This window comes from Neolamprologus multifasciatus, chromosome 11 (genome assembly GCF_963576455.1).
Source record: "Neolamprologus multifasciatus chromosome 11, fNeoMul1.2, whole genome shotgun sequence".
NCBI lineage: Eukaryota > Metazoa > Chordata > Actinopteri > Cichliformes > Cichlidae > Neolamprologus > Neolamprologus multifasciatus.
Genome location: NC_140449.1, coordinates 21,629,343 through 21,649,975, shown reverse-complemented (window position 1 = coordinate 21,649,975; position 20,633 = coordinate 21,629,343). Strand labels below are relative to the sequence as shown.

Below are 20,633 nucleotides of genomic sequence, written 5' to 3'. Positions count from 1 at the left end.
CCTGTCCGCTGTTAAAATGCATTAATTTCCTCCCCTTTCCTGTAAAGTCAAAGACATTTATGATTTTAGCACTTCAAGACAAAATATCTGACATCCTTGTTTTCAGTGTGCTTTTCCCTTCTGGCTGGGTAAAGCTAACTCATTAGGTTGAAGCCGATAAGGAAGTGCATGTGCAGTCATTTACAAAGGGATTAAAGTCCGTGAAAGGGGACAACAAGGAAGCAGCTCATGGATACGCAGATTATCCTCACCAGGAAGTGTTTCACTTATTTGTTTGAGTCTGGATTTGTTGCCGGTCAGCTAATAGATGTGATTGTAGAGGAAAACTGTTAACATTCGTCAGAGAGATGGCCGGTGAAATACAGAGACAAAACTCTCATATTTACGATTACACTGGAGGTGATCAGATTTACCTGCTTGTATTTGTTGTTTTGTTTTAAACTCTTAGACGATGTCTGAATGTCTTTCGCTCACAGGAAATGGTTATGACGGTGAGCAGCAGTCACTCAGGTGTCGGCGGGTTTCGTCTCCAGCTCCTGATCAGAGTTATCCTCACTTCAACTGGGACTCAATCCCCGAGGATGAAGATGAAGACAGCGATGGTGGACCCAAACGGGACATCAGGTGTATTCCCCTGCCCATGCACCTGAGAAGAACTATAAGGTATGAAACTTTCTACTGAATGTTTGGTGGGGACGTTTCAGTAATTTAGTGGAAAAACTGAGAAATAAAGAGAAAGCTAATGGAGAGCCCAGATTTGAGGTCATGGACTAAATTAATGCGAGTAAATTAATGACTAGAGTTTAAAGGTCAGGGAGTCAGCAGTGTATTGCTGGTAAATGATAGCATGTTCCCAAATTTAAACGCTGTCTTAAAGAATGAGTATGTGGCTGATATGAAGCAGAACATTCATCCTCTTACAAATGAAAAACATAATCACCCTTCATCACACACTGTTACTTATCTCACTGAGTTCTGTTACAATAGTCTATATTGGACTTTATAACTTCACTTGTGCTTGGGTTTTAACTTTTAGCAGTATATGATAAAAACTTAAGTCATCTAAATAACATGAGTCTTGTAATGGAGCTGGGATAATGTGGATCTGCAAAACACACACAACATAATTTCCAAGTAGATTTCTGGAAGAAAAATCATTCAACACATAGCTTCATTTAAACCCAATCAATTTCATTAGCTAGTTGTTATAGACAGCTGGTTGTTCATGTATATTAAACTGTACGTGTCTGCCTACAGTTACATCTATAAACCTAAGGACATGGACACAGTTTGTGTAGGTTTCATAGGTTTCTACACCCTCACAGTGATTTCAAATCAAACAATCAAGACATGATTGAAGTGCAGACTTCCAGCTTTAATTAAGTGGACTTAACAAAAGAGTTGCACTAACTGTTTAGTAATTACAGCCATTTGTATACACAGTCACAGTAATTGCACAGTTGATTGATGAGCAGTCTCATGGCCAGGTGAGGCCTGTTCACTCACTGTTTGATTACAAATTAAGCAGATAAATGATAGAGTTAATTTCCAGTGTTCACCTTGTATTCAGTAGTCTTTTAATTGAATTCCTAATATAATGTTCTAAGAGATGTTGATATAGGCGAAGGAGGCAATAATTAGGCTGAAAATTCAAAATAACCTTTCAGAAAAATGAAATATACTTTAGAAGTCAGTAAACTGGTTCATTCCTAAAAAGAAGGATTGCATTGAGCAGCTCAGTAAAACCAAAAAGGCCTGAAAGAAAATAAAAGCCAGCTTTTATTATTGTGGTTAAGAAGAAAACACCTTTATAACATCAGCTCTAGTAAAAACAACTTTTGAGGAGGTGTATCATTGTCAAAGTCCACAATCATGAAACTTCTTCATGAATGTAAATGCACAGGGTTTACAACAAGGTTCAGACCACTGGTCACAAGGAAGAAGGCGGTGGCCATCTATGGGAAAAAACTGTTTCGACAGATGAAACTGAGACGTATCAGAATGATGGGAAGAAAAAGGTTTGGAGAAGGAGAAAAACAGGTCATGTTTGGAGACAAACCACATTATCTGTCACACATGGTAGAGGAAATGTAGCATGCACAGGTATGGCTGCCAGTGGAACCAGTGGTGTTTTTAGCCCAGTTCAGTTTATTGTTAATGTATACTCCGAGGTATTTATAGTCCTCGGTCTTTGCCACGTTGAGCCTCAGATGATTCTGCTCATACCACGTGACAAATCAGTTAACCACAGCCCGGTACTCTGTCTCATCATCCCTGCTGATGCATCCAACCACCGCAGAGTCATCAGAAAACTTCTGAAGATGGCAGGTCTCTGTGCAGTGGCTGAAGTCTGTGGTGTAGAGGGTGAAGAGGAAGAGGGAGAAGACAGTTCCTTGTGGTGCCCCTGTATTGCTGATTACCTTGTGGTCTTCCTGTTAGGTAATCAGCAATCCAGGACACCAGAGAAGCATTCTCCTGCATCGCTGTTAGCTTATCACCAAGGAGGGTCGGCCTGATGGTGTTGAAAGCACTGGAAAAGTCAAAAAACATGACCTTCACAGTGCTCGCTGGCTGGTCCAGGTGGGTGTAGACATGATTGAGCAGAGAGATGACGCAATACGTCTCTGAAAATACGTTTCTATTTATCAAAATGGCTTTAAATTCACAAGCTGTCAATGAAAACATTTTTGATAAAGCCCCTAAACTAAAGCTGAAAGCCTGCACTTTAGTCACATCTTGATTATTTGATTTAAAATCCTCTGTGGTGATGTGCAGAGGCAGAATGACAAAAACTGCTTGTTAATGTATGTATATACTGTGTAAGTGCTATCTAATTCATGTTTATTTAATAATTCTCCTATATATAGTTTATTTTAAATTACTTGGTAATTGTGAGGGAATTTTGAGTTGTTGTAATATAATTTCTTTATTATGTGTCCTTCACAGGGAAGTGCAGCAAATGCGGTCGCCCGCATTTTCCAGAGATGTGTCCTGGAGAGGGAGACAGATGCTGCGTAAACTCAGAAACAAATGCAAAGAATTTCTTTATTTTTTCTCATTGTGGAGGAAGTCGGTGCAAATGATTGGAGGTACACATGCAGTAAATTAATATAAAAGGACAATAAAGGAAGCAGCTCAGTCCCACGTGTTAAGTTTACATTTTAAACAAACCATGTTTCTTTGCCCTCACAGGGAACTTTGGAGGTGGTGTCCAGTCTTACTTCGTGTTCCTTCGCTTCTTGGTGGTTCTGAATTTTGTGTCCTTCTTTCTGATTGCTGGGTTTGTCCTCATTCCCAGTGTTATCTTCAGATCCACCAACCACCACCAACCAACCACCAACAGCACAGATAACATCACTGTTAGCAATAACTCGAATGAAACAAATCGTACCGGTGCGTCCTGTTTCTTCATTTCCTCCTTTTTTCCTTGTTTCTCATCTTTTATCACATTTCTTTGTAATTACAACAGGAAGCCTTCTTGCAGTTTGCTGCAACAGTTTCCAGGCAACAGCCCTGCGTTTGTAGGAGTAAGAGTAGAGAGAGTGGTATTCCCTTCTGGTATTCCCTTCAGAAATAAAATGTGGGCCGCTTACCTGTGGATGAGCAGAATATTTATACAAAATTCCACATCTGTGACATTCAAATATATACAAAAATGAGTTTATCCCTAATATCATTTATCATCTCCAGACCTGAAATCCTTTGATTATTTTAAAGCCACATGAGAAACAGATCTTATTTAGACGTTAAATAGTCTCCACTGCAGCTGCATTGAATCTCCCTGTCTCTTTCTGTGTATTTAATTTATTTACAAATATCATAAATTCTTGAGGCAACAGCATGACCTTTTATGTTCAGAGGAAGCTTTTTGTTTACTGTGTTTTATTTTTTCAAATCCAGATGAATGCAAGGTGTATGAAGTTAAGAACACGACGGAGATCTATCAGTACCTGCTCGACTTCCTTTCGGGAACGGTGAGACGTTGAGAGACTTGCAGAATGTATATAGACCTGCACTTTAGTTTGAGGCACTTTAGACTTTCATAGAAGTGTCATTCCAGTTTCATTCTGCAAAAAGGTGACACCGAGAACACATATAAGGTACAGCTGGAGTAATAATGTCTTTTTGTGAGTGGTGGTTTGAAAATAGAAAGTCATGGGTGTTACTGACACTATGTTGGCATGAGTATGAAAGAAGGCAGCACACGCAGAACCACAACACTGAAACTAAAGCAGCTAGTTTGAATGAGCCGTGACTCATTTTAGGCTTTACACCTGTGCTTTTCTGCTGCACCTTGTCAAAGTGTTTTATGTGAATGACACCGGTTCATTTATGCTTTTAGGCTTCACGTTGGAGCTGAAATATAGACCTAAATGATAAATCTAGCCCTATATTGTAGTGAAGAAATTGCACAATTCTCCTGCTATTATTTTTAGCCGGCAAAATTTAATTGCATCTTGAGCTGGATATTCTTCTCTCCTTTACAGGGTTTTATGGAGTATTCATACCTGTTTTATGGCTACTACAACATCACAGAGATGCCGAACAGGGACTTCTTCTACAACATTCCTCTTGCCTACATCCTCACTGCTGTCTTCTACTTTGCCTTTTGTCTCATCTGCATGATAACACGGTCAGTCCCACGACTGTAACGGCCAGGTTCTTGATTAGACAGCAAAATTGGGTTGGTTTTACTGAATTCCTGGGGTCTGGAGACACTATAGTTTGTGTTAAAACGGATGCATTATGTAAATAAAGGCTGTGTGTTTGTATGTTTAGCTTAGAGTCCTGAGTTCAGTCAGCCTGACTTGTGTCTGTATCCTTTTCACTGGCTGTTCACACACAGGATGGGGACTGCAGCTCGAGTTGCTGTGGCAACGGGAAGCAGCACTGGAGTGAGCAGTTACAGCATGATCGTGTTCACCGGATGGGACTATAGTTGCCTGGGAGACAGAGCTACCAAACTGAAGCAGAAAAACATCCTCTACCAGCTACAGGTCAGAAGGGATCTATCCTACTTAACAGGATGAAGTGCTGAAAAAGAGAAATGTGACCCACACGTGGCAGCTTTGCTCCACAGTTTCATGTACATGATGTGCCTTCAGGTGACCCCTCATCTCTCTTCTCTCCCTCGGCCAGGTGGATCTGGAGGAGGAGAGTCGAAAGAGACACGAGGCTGATCTGTCAACATCAAAAAAAGTGATTTTATACTCTCTGCGTGTTTTAATGACTTTTCTTTCACTTGGGCTCATTGGAGGAGCTTTCTACGGCATCTATGTGACCACACAGTTCAGCCAGGTAAACGATGTAAAAATAACGATGCCAACATGATCTTCTTGAAGCTCTGGGTGACCATCTCCCATTTCTGCTAAACAGAATAGGGCTGATGAGCAAGGGATCCTTGGCTTTATTATCCAGTATCTCCCGTCCATGGTCATCACTGCTGGAAACTTTGTGGTACCTCTGCTGTGTGACAAGATCGCCTTAGTAGAGCAATACTCCCCCAGCACTACTATCATATTGGCTCTCTTAAGGTTTGTGAGAAAAGGATTATGTCACATGCATTTAATTTATTTGTGTTTGTAATGCTTGAAAAAAAAAAATCTGATCAGTCGCTCCAAGCCCATATCTTCTTATCACAAATACACAATGAGATATGACAAACTCCAGCAAATGTGGAAAATTTTTATTGTAAATAAGAGAGTAAATGCAGAATTATAACACTATAACAACTATTGATAATGATGCTGCTGGACCTATTTTAAAAATTGACCAGAATATTAAACACAATAAATATTTTACTCACTTTAATCATAGTACAATAACTAGGCCCATAATTATCAAGACTGCCTAGCTTGCCAGGTTTATCCTTAACGACTGGCTCTAACAGAGCAGACAATAATGGGTCTAGTCACAAGCCATGGATCAAACAAACAGCAAAATGATAAATGCCTGATGATAAATATGATCTAACCCACATGTTTTATTATCTGCCCACTATGGCTATACACAAGCTGCTATAATGCTTTTGCCATGATTCTCCAATATAGTGTGCAATACAAAGGAAATTATGTTGCAATCACCACCTTACCTGTTCTACAAATTCCAATTTCAGCTCAGGTTACTTCGTGTGGCACGTCCTTCAGTTTTTTTTAAATACTAGCTCACCCTGGCTCCCACATAGAGAACAACTTACATCAGCTAAAAACCTTGTTCATGGGGCCCTCAAGGTAAAATAAACACAAAAAGCAGCTTAAAACCTTCCCTGCTTTAAACCTGGTCATTAGTTTTATGTAACAAATTTTTAAATATGGTAGTGTATCCTTATCTGTGTTGAGTTATCAAGTAAGATTAGTGTGAAATTAAAATTAGATGAATGAAAATTACCCATTTCTCTTCCACACCCAGGGCAGTGTTTCTGCGTCTGGTGAGTCTGGGCGTCCTCCTCTACACCCTGTGGAGTCAGATCACCTGCTACCCTGATGAGCTCAAAGGAAACTGTACACTGTGCGAGTACAACTACAATGAATTCCAAGTAATTATATTACTGATCTTCATTTTCAGAGTGTAACAGCACGGAGGGGGTCCTATAAGACAGACCTTCTGTTGTTTGTGTTTAAGTTGTCTGTCATGAGAAAAAGCAGTGCTTTCAGTTTGTTTCTGGATCAAGACTTTGCTGGGTAAATTAAACAGGATCCCTTGAAGGCTTCCACGTGCAAAAGAAAAACTGACAGAATAATTGAACTGGAAACTCATTTACACTCCGTTTGTATTTTAAAAAGTCATAAACAATAATGGTAAAGCATGTCAGGGTTTTTCAGTAAATATTTTTTGATCTCTTGGGGAGAACAGTAGCAGCTCTGCGACTGCCTCGTTCTGCTGACGGAGGCTTGAGTAAAATACAAAACACGCTCTTTAACAGCTGCTATAACAGCCTGTGTGTGCAGACAAAGAGGTTAACACAACAGTAACATCAGCTTTGAATATATTCAGCATGTCCACACTGAAAGACAATCTTATCTTTTCTTATTGGTAGTGCTGGGAAACACGTGTGGGGCAGGAAATGTACAAGCTCACAATGTTTGACCTCCTCATCAACGTTGCTGTTTTTCTGCTGGTTGAATTTCCACGCAGGTACTTTTTATAGCATAAAGATATGAGTCGTATTAATGCACATCATGCAAATGCATGCTGTATATTTGAATACTGGTCAATCAGTCTTGTGTTCAGCTATGTAGTGTTTTTTTGTGTATGTGGTAGGCTTGTGGTGGATAACTGTTCCTGTAAGCCTGTTCAGTGGGTGGGGCGGCAGGAGTTTGTGGTTCCCTCCAATGTGCTTGGCCTGGTTTATGGTCAGACTGTGGTCTGGGTGGGAGCTCTTTTTTGCCCTCTGCTGCCCGCCATCAACACCTTGAAGTTTGTCATCCTATTTTACTGCAAGAAGGTGAGGCTCTAGCTTTAACACCGCCAACACGTCATACATTGCTTGGTGATTGTGTCCCTAATCCACTATTAAATTGCCACTTTTCCCCCCGCAGATAACACTCTTCCAAAACTGTCGGCCAGCGCTGAGGACGTTTCGTTCTACCACCTCCACCTTCTTTTTTCTGGTGGTGCTCCTGTTTGGATGGGCTTTGGCAACAGTTGTCTTGATTTACAGTCTCTCTGAGTGAGTGTTTCATACTTACCTGTAACAGTTGCAACACAACTGCTTTTTCTGCATCACTGTAAGAAAACTTGCTGGATGCTGTCACTGCTATAAACTTTGCATGAAAACATTTTTTATGTTATTTAACATTGTGTGTCCCTCTTCCTCAAACAGGATCCGTCCCTCTTACGGTTGTGGTCCTTTCCATTCCTCCAGTACCATGTGGTCAACTGTTCCAGACTCGTTCTACAATCTCTCTAACGTCACACAGGAGTTTCTCTTCTTCGTCGGCTCCCAGGCGTTCTCCATCCCTCTTTTTGCATTATCAATGTGCGTGACCTCTCAGTATGCTATTTGTGTAATGATGACCTGCATATTAAATAGTCCTTACTGTGCATTTCATGGAGTAATATTATGTCTCTCTTCTCCCTGGCAGTGTGGTGATGTGCTATGTCGTAGCTTTAGCAACTGTCTATGGGAGAAGCATTGCACTGCTAAAAGCTCAGCTTAAACTGGTAAACTGCTTTATTATTATTATTATTATTATTATTATTATTATTATTATTATTAGATAAAGTCATGTACTTAAGGAAAAAGCCAAAGAAGGAAAGTAAATACACCCTCTTTCAATTGTTCAGGACATAATAACAAAAAAAATCATCTGGTCCTTATCAGACTCTAACATGATGTATTACACCATGTGATTACTTAACAAAAATTATGCCAAAATGCAGAAGCGCTGTGTGACAAACTAGGTACAACTAGGTACACTTCCCGATTCAGTAGCTGTTAGAACTACCGTATTCTGTATGACTTTATTAGTCTCTCACATTGTTGTGAAGGAATTTTGGCCCACCACAGCTTTTCAATATGTTTAAGGTCAGGAATTTGACTGGACAATTGCAGCACCTTGACTCTTTTCTTTGTCAACCATTCAGTTGTAGATTTGCTGCTGTTCTTGGGATCACTGTCCTGCTGCGTGACCCAAATTCAGCCAAGCTTTAGCTGTCAGACAGATGGTCTCATAGTTGACTCTAGAATACTTTGGTATACAGAGGAGTTTAAGGTTGACTCAATCACTGCAAAGTGCTCAGGTCCAGTGGGTGCAAATAACAAGGACAAATCATTACCCCTCCAGCACCGTGCTGGACAGTTGGTTTGAAATGTTTGTGCTGATATGCTGTGCCTGGTTTTCACCAAACATGAAGCTACACATTATGGTCAAGGATCGCCACTTTGGTCTAAACTGAACAAAGGACATTGTTTCAGAAGTCTTAAGGTTTGTTGAGACTTAAACTGTGTTGCCATGATTTACAGTAAATAGGCTTTCTCCTGGCGACCTTTCCAAACGAGCCAGTCTTTTTCAAACTGTACTATCAGTTTTACACAACTGCTTCTTGTTTCAGTATTTGTTACAAAATGAAACAGTCTAATATATAATAACTTTCTGCTTGTGTGTATTTGCATTAACTTCATTTTAAAACCTGCTGAGGTTTAATATCATGTGTTGATAGGTAAATCTTGGAATTCAAAGAGGATGTATTCACAGGCACTTTACAACAACTACACACAGTCCAGTCCAAATATACAAACCTATCTGCATTAATTATTGTTTATAATGACCTTACCTTACAGTTTATAATGACCCTACAGTCCTGAAATTAAATGGTGATCTTTTATATACGTCATTAGGCTTCACTTTGAAACAGTAAGTTAAATGGTTTCCTGATTCTCACATGGACTTATGAGTTTTTGGTTTACAGGAGAGCCGTGACAAACAGTTCCTGATCAAGCAGATTGAGAGCCTGAGTCGGCAAGCTCATATACCGACACATCATGCAGGAGTACAAGATTGAACACGACATATGGGCAAGGATTTACCGTCTTGAAAACAACATAATAAGACTTGTTTTTATGTTTAGAATTTAATGCAGGCTGTGTTTTACCACACACGCCTGCACGAAGATAACTGTATTAAAGGTTGTGATTTTTTTAAAGGAATACATAAAGAAGGAGAATTAAAACTTGATCGTTATTAGAGTATAACATTTCCACTATGTAAATAGATTAGTGCCTTTTCTGTCTGTCCTTCAAAGCAGATATTCTTTTCTTTGCATAATAAAATAAAATCAGAAACACAACAGCCCCCTCTGCTGTCGCCATTGTGTTATTGCTTCAACATGGAGCTACTGTTTACTTCCTGTTTGGGTCTGCCTGTTCCTGTGAGGTCCTGCTACCTGTCCAACAAGAGAAATTCTTCACTCAGCAATTAAAAATGTACAAAATATTGCTAAATTGGCAAAAATGTGATATCTCTGCGTGGTGCTGAGTCTTTAAGGTAAAGTAGATGTGGAAAGTAGCAAACATCGGCTAACGTTACCTCGTTAGCTCTGCCTCTCGGGAGGTCAGAGCTGCAAATATAAAGATTTTTTTCTGTTATTATTTGTTTTTGTATATTTATATATTTTCCTTCTATTTTTCCACTTTGGGGCATTGACGCACTTCCTTCCACAACTAGCGGCTTTAATTTGAGCTGGAGCTCTGTACTCTGCTGGAGCGGGGCTGATCTGGAATGGCAACCTTATAGGTTGTTTGTCCAAGTTTCTTCTGGATCTCATATAGCCCTGGCCATTTTTGCTAACAGCTTACTGTCATCACTTGGAAGAAGCACCAGCACTTTCTGACCACGACTGAAGGATCTCTGCCGAGCTGACTGGTCGTACCAGGCCTTCTGGTGCTGCTGTGCTTCTGCTTTGTGGGGTTGGGCCAACTCTGTCATCTTCTCCAGCCGTTCCTGCATCTAGACAACATAAGAGACAACATTGACAGCCTGTGATCTTCCTCAGAAGAGATGGGGCCTCGTACCTCATGGCCATACAATAGTTCAAAAAAAAAAAACCTGTAGAAGCCTGGGGTACTTCTCTATATGCAAAGAGGAGCACATTCCAGGCCAATGAAAATATTTTCTAATGTGGGCCATGGTCTTGTGCTTTCCCAAGTGGCCAGCCCATGGAATGGAGAGCACCACCTTCTGGACTTCTCTAGGAACCACCAACTGTAATGCTGAACCTTGCTGATGATACAGAGTGCCATCTTTCAGCAGAAATCCCCTTCTTCTGTTCAAATCTTGCTCAGTTCCTTGGTTCCTCTCTGCAGCTTTCTGGAACTAAGATGGATCATCATATTACTTTCAATCATGTTAACAGGGATTTTAAATCCCAAAGGCAACTCAGGCTCAGTAATCTTAATCTGGAAAAAACTGCATTGATTTCTTCCACTGAAATGGGATGTATTAAATACTTATTTTGAGAGTTGAGGAGTGAAGGTAATTCTAGAGAGCTAAGAAAGACGGCAATATAATTCTCCTCAGCGGCATTAGGTTGTGAATACAGTTCTCTAAAGAAGGCCTCAAAGCATTTCTGAATGTTTTCTAATTTTGTTTCCAGAATATTAGTTTTGGGGTCCTTAATTTTGTATATCGTACTTTGGTTGTTTGCATAATTTGTGTGTCAGGTATGTTGTGGATTTCCCTCCTCTCTTATAGTATTTCTGCCTCAAAAAAGTTAAACTATTTTGGGCCTCCTGTGTGTAAATATCATTAATGTCACCCTGTATTTTCCTGATTTCCTGCTTTACAGTTTATATCTGTTTATATCTTCCTGTTGTTTCATCTTTAAATTTGCCTGTAGATCTACTAATTTTTGCCCTTTCATTCTGTTTAAGTGGGAGGCGATAGAAATTAATTTACTTCTCATTACCGCTTTAAGCCTATCCCAAAGAATAGTTGGAGATTCTTCGCCTGTTTCATTAATTTCTAGAAACTGTTTAATGTCTTCCTTTATTTTAGAGACTTTGGTAGGCTCATTGAGTAAGTGCGAATTAAATTTCCAAAGAGTGTTACGTTTTTTTCCTAGCCACCAATAAAGATAGAGAGATAAGACTATGGTCAGATAAATCCCTCGTTAATATGTCACTTTCTCTGATCCTAAATCTATCCACATTAAACATAAAAAAGTAGTCCAGCCTGGCATAGACTTTAAATGAGCCCGAATAGTGAGTGAAATCTCTGATAGATGGGTAGCCATCTCTACCATAAAAGAATGAACTTTTCTGGTAAGTGGTCTTATCTTATCTTATCTTGTCAGGTTGGAGGAGTCTAGTTTTGGATCAAGCCAAAAGTTAAAATCCCCCCCAGATAACTGCCCCCCAAGAGTCCACCATTAAATCAAAATTATTCCTATAGAATAGCCAATCGCTCGCAGGGGGAGCTTAAGCATTTAATATTGTGATTTCAGACTCCTATATCCTTCCTGTTATTCTAACAAATCTGCCTTCCTTGTCACAGACTTCTGATGTATTTTCATAGTTAAGTGTACCTGAGATAAGTGTAGCCACACCCCTCTTGTGTTTAGATTTGACAGAAGAAGAGAATACATATTAAAAACCCTTTCTTTTCAATCACAAGTGATCTGCTTGGTTCATGTGTGTCCTTAAGTAATGCAATCTGGGCCTTCTCCTTCCTTACTTTAGACAGTATCCTACTCATCTTAATCACATTCAGAACTCCGTTTACATTAAAATAAATAATTTTCACTGACTCACTTCCTATGGAGGTATATTAACTGACCACACAGCAAACTCAATAGCAGCAGGCAACACCCTCTTAAAAGAGTAAGTTCCGTCCGTCACTTCAGATTTAGAATATTAGGCCATATCAGAAAAATCTAAATAAGCTTTGAGACACACATACCAATGTAAAAGGCACTGATGGTGAGAGGAGCCGCAATCAGCTGATCCACCACCACCTTCCCAGTCATTGCCCTTACTCTGCCTCTTGGCAGCATCTCCAGCCCTCTGAGCCAGTGATAGTTGAAGCTGGTGTGGAAACAAAAACCGACGGTTACCACCCGAGCCGTCTGATGCTATTTGACTCCTACTAAATCCTCTGATCTGAAACTTACCTTTCAGTGTTGCTCCTCTCACACTCTTCTGAGTCTCCCCAAAGCCAAAAAGACACAAACTACATTTCTCTGGACAAAGAGGATCATCAGCAGAGGCAAATCTACATGTGACGAGATCTCACAGGGTCAAAGTTCTGCTCCTGTTGCAGGGCATGTGTGATAAAGCCTTATCATCCCCCTGGAGAGGACTGTGAGAAAACACAACATGCGAAGCGTGAGACTTGACTGAACACACACTAACAAACTCATGCTGTAAAGCTTAAACAGCTGAATGTATGTGCATGCAGATTTGATAACAACGGTTGAATGTACTCATTGCACTCGTCCTATAATGTCACTATGTAAGCAAATCCTGGTAAGAAAATCTCTCAGGCACTATGACTTACCACGTTATTCTGGGCTGGAAGCACATGTAGTTTTACTATAGATGCCACTCCTGCAGCAGTGGTTCCCTCCTCTGAGTGAACTGCTTGGCTTTGAAAAGGTGCCAAAATCAGATAGAAGCGATTTGTAAGATTTTATGGCTTGTTTTGAAGTAAGTGAATGAGTTTACACCTCTCACTTGTGTTTTTCTTTCTTTTTTTTTTTTTTTACTGTGAACATTCTCACAAAATCATTGACATCTTCTGAGTAGTTACTCTGTGTCCCAACAGCCAAATGAAAGCATAAAGGAGATGATGCCATTGCATTAACTGCTCCTAAATTTTGCCTCTGCATATCAGGACCTCACCTGCATTGGGTGATTTTTGCTTTTACTTGTGCTGTATTAGTATATATTGAATGTTTTTGCTTGTTTAGCTCTGCAGGTCAATAGTTAAAATGTGTTTTGTTTAATACGCTTAAACACATTTTCTTGTTTTATTTATTGAAAAACCAAAAGATCTGCAAACTTGTCAGTACAGATTAGGATCGAGCAATATGCTCACTGGACAATTTATTAGGCACACCTTGCTAAAAGCAGGTTGGGGCCCTTTGCCTTTTTTTTACTTTCATAACTGCTTTGTTTGTGTGACAGAGATTCAACAAGGTGGTGGGAACAAAACTCACACTCAAAGCTTTTCAGTCCATATTCTGCTTTTGGTCCATATTGACACGACAGCGTCACACAGCTACTGCAGATTTGATCTGATTCTCCAATGTGAGCCTCCCGTTCTGTCTCACCTCAAAGGTGCTCTACTGGATTGAGATTTGGTGACTGTGGAGTTCATTTGAGTGCAGTGAACTATTTGTGATGTTCAAAAAAAATAGTTTGAGATGATTTGAAATTTGTGACAATGTGTGTTATCCAGCAGAAGACACTGTGGTTATAAAGGGATGGACATAGCCAGCAGCACTGATGCTTAATTGGTACTAACAGGCCTATAGTGTACCGAAGAAGTCCCTCACACCTTAACCCAACCACAACCATCCTAAACTGTTGATAAAAGGCTTGATGGGGCCATGTCTTCATGTTCTTTACACCAATTCTGACTCTACCATCTGAATATTGCAGCAGAAATTGAGACTCGTCAGGGTTTTGTCAGTCTTCTGTTATCCAGTTTTGACAAGTCTGTGTAAACCGTGGCCTCAGTTGACCATTCTCAGCTGACAGGAGTGGATGATTAGATATTTGTGTTAATGAGCTGTGTAACAGGTATTTAGGAACTTCATTTCTGAGAATGAATGTGTCAGTTTTTGGCTTGAAGTGAAATAAGTCAACAACTTTTTACCAAGTTACTTTTAGGTAAAAATTTCTGAAAAATTTCAATCTGGTTTTAAATCACTTCATAGCACTGAGACAGCACTTTTAAAGATTTTTAACAATATTCTTTTAACTCTGGACTCTGCCCTTTTATTGTTGGACCTGTCAGCAGCTTTTGATCATCCTGTTATCACGGCTAGAATATCATGCTGGCCTAAAAGGATCTGCCCTACAGTGGTTCTGTAGTTTTCTCTGGTCCCCTCCCCAATCAGACCTGGAGTGACATGTTTAGCCGCATGTTCTCCTTAAATTGCTGGCTGTCTGAGTGGTGTCCCAGAAACGATGTGGGCTTCATAGATAATTGGCAAACCTTCTGGAGGAAACCTGGTCTTGTTAGGAGAGACGGCATCCATCCCACTTTGGATGGAGCAGCTCTCATTTCTAGAAATATCGACAAATTTATTAAACCCCCCAAAATATGACTATCCAGAGTTGGGACCAGGAAGCAGAGTTGCAGTCTTACACGCCTCTCTACAGCTTCTCTCCTCCTGCTACCCCCCCAAAAACCCATCTCCATAGAGACTGTGTCAGCTTCCAAAAAGACAAAAAACAAACTAAAAACCAGAAACAAACAACTTAAACATAAACAATTACAAAGAAAGAACAATACACTATCCACATCTGAACCAAAGAGTAAAACAGTGAAATGTGGATTATTAAATATTAGGTCTCTCTCCTCCAAGTCTCTGTTAGTACATGACTTAATAATTGATCAACAAATTGATTTACTCTGCCTTACAGAAACCTGGTTGCAGCAGGATGATTATGTTAGTTTAAATGAATCAACACCCCCGAGTCATTCTAACTACCAGAAATCTCGAAGCACAGGCCGAGGGTGTGGTGTGGCAGCAATTTTTCACACCAGTCTATTAATTAATGAAAGACTAAGACAGACTTTTAATTCATTTGAAAGCCTGATGCTTAACATTGTCCACCCCAGCTGTGAAACTCAGAAACCAGTCTTACTTGTTATCATCTATCGTCCACCTGGGCCTTACACAGAGTTTCTGTCTGATTTCTCAGACTTTATATCTAATTTAGTTCTGAGCTCAGATAAAATAATTATTGTGGGTGATTTTAACATCCATGTAGATGCTAAAAATGACAGCCTCAACATGGCATTTAATCTGTTATTAGACTCAATTGGTTTCTCTCAAAATGTAAAAGAACCCACCCACTACTTTAATCATACTCTAGATCTTGTTTTAACATATGGCATAGAAACTGAACATTTAACAGTGTTTCCTGAAAACCCTCTCCTGTCTGATCATTTCCTGATAACATTTACATTTACAATAATTGATTACACAGCAGTGGAGAGTAGACTTTATCAAAGTAGATGTCTTTCTGAAAGCGCTGTAACTAAGTTTAAGAATATAATCCAGCCACTGTTATCATCGTCAATGCCCTGTACCAACACAGAGCAGAGCAGCTATCTGAACGCTACCCCAACAGAGGTCGATTATCTTGTTAATAATTTCACCTCCTCACTACGTACGACTCTGGATACTGTAGCTCCAGTGAAAACTAAGGTCTCTAATCAGAAGTACCTGACCCCGTGGTATAATTCTCAAACACGTACCCTAAAGCAGATGACTCGTAATCTGGAGAGGAAATGGCGTGTCACAAATTTAGAGGATCATCATTTAGCCTGGAGAAATAGTTTGTTGCTTTATAAGAAAGCCCTCCACAAAGCCAGAACATCTTACTATTCATCACTGATTGAAGAAAATAAGAACAACCCCAGGTTTCTCTTCAGCACTGTAGCCAGGCTGACAAAAAGTCAGAGCTCTTTTGAGCCAACCATCCCTTTAACGTTAACTAGTAATGACTTCATGAACTTCTTCACAAATAAAATTTTTATCATTAGAGAAAAAATTACCAATAATCATCCCACAGATGTAATATTATCTACAGCTACTCTTAGTACCATTGATGTTAAGTTAGACTCTTTTTCTCCAATTGATCTTTCTGAGTTAACTTCAATAATTACTTCCTCCAAACCATCAACGTGTCTTTTAGACCCCATTCCTACAAAACTGCTCAAAGAAGTCCTGCCATTAATTAATTCTTTGATCTTAAATATGATCAACTTATTTCTAATAATCGGCTACGTACCACAGGCCTTCGAGCTGGCTGTAGTTAAACCTTTACTCAAAAAGCCATCTCTAGACCCAGCAGTCTTAGCTAATTATAGGCCAATCTCCAACCTTCCTTTCATATCAAAAATCCTTGAAAGAGTAGTTGTCAAACAGCTAACAGATCATCTGCAGAGGAATGGCTTATTTGAAGAGTTTCAGTCAGGTTTCAGAGTTCATCACAGCACAGAAACAGCTTTAGTGAAGGTTACAAATGATCTTCTTATGGCCTCTGACAGTGGACTCATCTCTGTGCTTGTCCTGCTAGACCTTAGTGCAGCATTCGATACCGTTGACCATAATATCCTATTAGAGCGATTAGAACATGCTGTAGGTATTACAGGTACTGTGCTGCAGTGGTTTGTAGCATATCTATCTAATAGACTCCAATTTGTGCATGTAAATGGAGAGTCCTCTTCACACACTGAGGTTAATTATGGAGTTCCACAGGGTTCAGTGCTAGGACCAATTCTGTTTACATTATACATGCTTCCCTTAGGCAGCATCATTAGAAGACATAGCATACATTTTCACTGCTATGCAGATGACATCCAGCTCTATCTGTCCATGAAGCCAGATAACACACACCAATTAGTTAAACTGCAGGAATGTCTTAAAGAAATAAAGACCTGGATGGCCGCTAACTTTCTGCTTCTTAATTCAGATAAAACTGAGGTTATTGTACTCGGCGCTGGAAAGCTTAGAAATATGGTATCTAACCAGATTCTTACTCTGGATGGCATTAGCTTGTCCTCCAGTAACACTGTGAGGAACCTTGGAGTCATTTTTGACCAGGATATGTCCTTCAACGCACATATTAAACAAATATGTAAGACTGCGTTCTTCCATTTGTGCAACATCTCTAAAATTAGAAATATCCTGTCTCAGAGTGACGCTGAAAAACTAGTTCATGCATTTATTACTTCCAGGCTGGACTACTGCAATTCATTATTATCAGGATGTCCAAAAAACTCACTGAAAAGCCTTCAGCTAATCCAAAATGCTGCAGCAAGAGTACTGACAGGGACTAGAAGGAGAGAGCATATTTCTCCTGTTTTGGCTTCCCTTCATTGGCTTCCTGTTAAATCCAGAATTGAATTCAAAATCCTGCTCCTCACATACAAGGTCTTAAATAATCAGGCCCCATCTTATCTTAATGACCTTGTAGTACCATATCACCCTATTAGAGCACTTCGCTCTCGCTCTGCAGGCCTACTTGTTGTTCCTAGAGTATTTAAAAGTAGAATGGGAGGGAGAGCCTTCAGTTTTCAGGCCCCTCTTCTGTGGAACCAGCTTCCAGTTTGGATTCGAGAGACAGACACTATCTCTACTTTTAAGCTTAGGCTTAAAACTTTCCTTTTTGCTAAAGCATATAGTTAGGGCTGGACCAGGAGACCCTGAATCCTCCCTTAGTTATGCTGCAATAGACGTAGTCTGCCGGGGGATTCCCATGATGCATTGAGTTTTTCCTGTCCAGTCACCTTTCTCACTCACTATGTATTAATAGACCTCTCTGCATTGAATCATATCTGTTATTAACCTCTGTCTCTCTTCCACAGCATGTCTTTTATCCTGTCTTCCTTCTCTCACCCCAACCGGTCGCAGCAGATGGCCGCCCCTCCCTGAGCCTGGTTCTGCTGGAGGTTTCTTCCTGTTAAAAGGGAGTTTTTCCTTCCCACTGTCGCCAAAGTGCTTGCTCATAGGGGGTCATATAATTGTTGGGTTTTTCTCTGTATCTATGAAGCGCCTTGAGGCGACTTTTGTTGTGATTTGGCTCTATATAAATAAAAATTGAATTGAATTGGTTTCAGTCCTACTTGTCAGAAAGGTCTTTTTATGTCAATATGGGCCCCCATAACTCCAAAATAGCCGCTCTTAAATACGGTGTACTTCAAGGCTCTATTTTGGGTCCTGCCCTGTTCGCACTCTATCTGTTGCCATTGGGTTCCATCTTCTCGCGGTACAGCATTTCATTTTACTGTTTTGCTGATGATTTGCAGATTGATCTACCTTTAAAAGCAGGGTCAGACCATCGCCAGCTCTTATTACGCTGCCTTGAAGACATCAAAAAGTGGTTGTCATTCAATTTTTTAAAGCTAAATGAAAATAAAACTGAAGTTGTCATGTTTGGCAACATTAATCACATCGATAGCACTCTGGGCCCCCTTTCCTCCTATTGTAAAACACATGTAAAAAACCTCAGTGTCTACATTGATGGTTCTTTTAAATTGAATAAGCAGGTGAGTGCAGTAGTTCAGTCATGCTTCTTTCAGTTAAGACAGCTAGCCAAGGTAAAGCCATACCTTCCGGCTAACGTCTTTGAACGTGTTATTCACATTTTCCTTACTTGCAAATTGGACTACTGCAATTCATTGTATTATGGTCTAGATCAGGCCACCATCCATCGTCTTCAGATGGTCCAAAATGCATCTGCTCGCCTGCTATCTGGTACCAAACGGAGAGAGCATATAACCCCAGTTTTAGCTTCTTTACACTGGCTTCCTGTCTCCTACAGGATCCAATTTAAACTTTTACTTTTTGTTCTTAAGTCCCTTAACGCCCGAGCCCCTCCTTACCTGTCTGAGCTTCTCTCTGCTTATGCTCCAGGAAAAACCATGAGGTCTAGCTCAAAATTAATGCTGTCCATCCCACGGACTTATCTCAAATCTCGTGGTGATAGAGCCTTCTCTGTGGCAGGTCCCAGACTCTGGAATAGTCTCCCCCTAAATATTAGATCTGCATAAACACTTGAGCAATTTAAATCACTACTAAAGACACATTTTTATGCCCTGGCTTTTAACACACTATGACCCAAGCATTCTGGTCTTATTTTAAATAGTTTTAGTTATTGTTTTAATTATTTTATTGTCCTATTATTGTTTTATATTGTTATTACTATATTACATTGTTGCTTTTTAATGCCATTTTTATATTGTTAAGCACTTTGTGTAGCATCGGCTGTTTGAAATGTGCTATATAAATAAACTCGACCTTGACCTTAAGGTAAAAGATACCACAAAGTAACTTGACTGTCTACATGTGGTCAAATGTAGATAGTCAAATACCTACTCCTTATTTGCCTTTTTGTTCTGCGCTGTGTTGGATTTGCATGTTGCTCTCACATCTAAAAATCCAATAATAATGGTGAGCTGCAAAAAAAGAGAAAAGTTAATAATCTTAACCTTTAAATCTTTGTAAAGTTAAATGTATTTTCACATATAAAAAAATTTATAAAAAATAAAGCCTAGCTACACACCTGCTGCATAGATAGCACGCCTCCTCAGCCTTCAGTGCAGTTTGTAGAGAGATACACAGAAACCTGGAGACAAAACGGTAGGCAGGCTTTTGCAGTTATTTTTATATTAGTTAGTTATGCAAAGTTATGCAAATCTGCTGTTTCCATAGTACAACACATTAGCTGTAACAGCGTTTTTATTGACATTTTGTTGTTATAATAAATATGAGTTACAGCCTTTACAAACAGGTTTATTTAAACACTTATTGCTTAATCTGTGATTTTTACCTGCAGTTTGTCTTTTCTCATCATTTAATCATTTTATTTTTTAATAATCATTCATCCTGATCACTTCCTATTAGGAGTGCAACGATACTCGTATCGATATTGAACCGTTCGATACAGTGCTTTCGGTTCGGTATGCATATGTATGAACAATACAAAAAATTGTATTTATTTTATCAACTTTTCTTCTGACGATGCTGTCTGTGTTGAGCGCTCAGTGGATCTGCGTTCGACTACTCTGCCTAGGCTGCACTGTCGAGTGCAGATCCACTGAGCGCAGCGCAAGCTAGCAAGACAGAAGCTAAGCTCGTTACAACATGGCAACTGGCATTGAACCTCCCCCAACCTCATTCAGATCTGGCGTTTGGAACTATCTTGGTTTTCATGTGAAGCATGACCCTGATGGTAAGCGCGTCAAGGACAAAAGTAAAACAGTATGTCGGATGTGCCACGCAATGCTTAACACCGCGCCGCCTTCTGTGAAGCCGTCACATCACACTGTGCTGCCTGCGCGTTTTAACTGGCAGCTCGGTTTAACGGGTATCACAGTTTCATGGGTAGCGCATTTTCACGGGCAGCGCGGTTTCACGGGCAGCGCGGTTTCACGGGTAGCGCGGTTTCACGG

At 39.9% G+C, this 20,633-nt stretch overlaps 2 protein-coding genes across 2 annotated transcripts in view; both read left to right on the top strand.

Moving 5' to 3' along the window:
• The first annotated feature begins 85 nt into the window (after nt 1-85).
• tmc4 (transmembrane channel-like 4) lies at nt 86-9,523 on the top strand. The gene is made up of 16 exons (XM_085176597.1): nt 86-399; nt 477-663; nt 2,947-3,089; nt 3,193-3,393; nt 3,901-3,974; nt 4,488-4,633; nt 4,847-4,997; nt 5,140-5,298; nt 5,377-5,534; nt 6,409-6,535; nt 7,037-7,134; nt 7,261-7,444; nt 7,539-7,669; nt 7,823-7,978; nt 8,085-8,163; nt 9,412-9,523. The coding sequence occupies exons 1-16, from the start codon at nt 348-350 to the stop codon at nt 9,502-9,504; spliced, it is 2,139 nt and encodes a 712-aa protein (XP_085032723.1). The 5' UTR covers nt 86-347; the 3' UTR covers nt 9,505-9,523.
• A 427-nt stretch (nt 9,524-9,950) lies between these two features.
• The window catches only part of leng1 (leukocyte receptor cluster (LRC) member 1), a 53,617-nt gene continuing 42,934 nt past the window's right edge, over nt 9,951-20,633 (top strand). The window contains exon 1 of the mRNA XM_085176603.1: nt 9,951-9,986. The gene's annotated coding sequence lies outside the window, so the exon portion shown is untranslated. The remainder of the gene's footprint in view (nt 9,987-20,633) is intronic.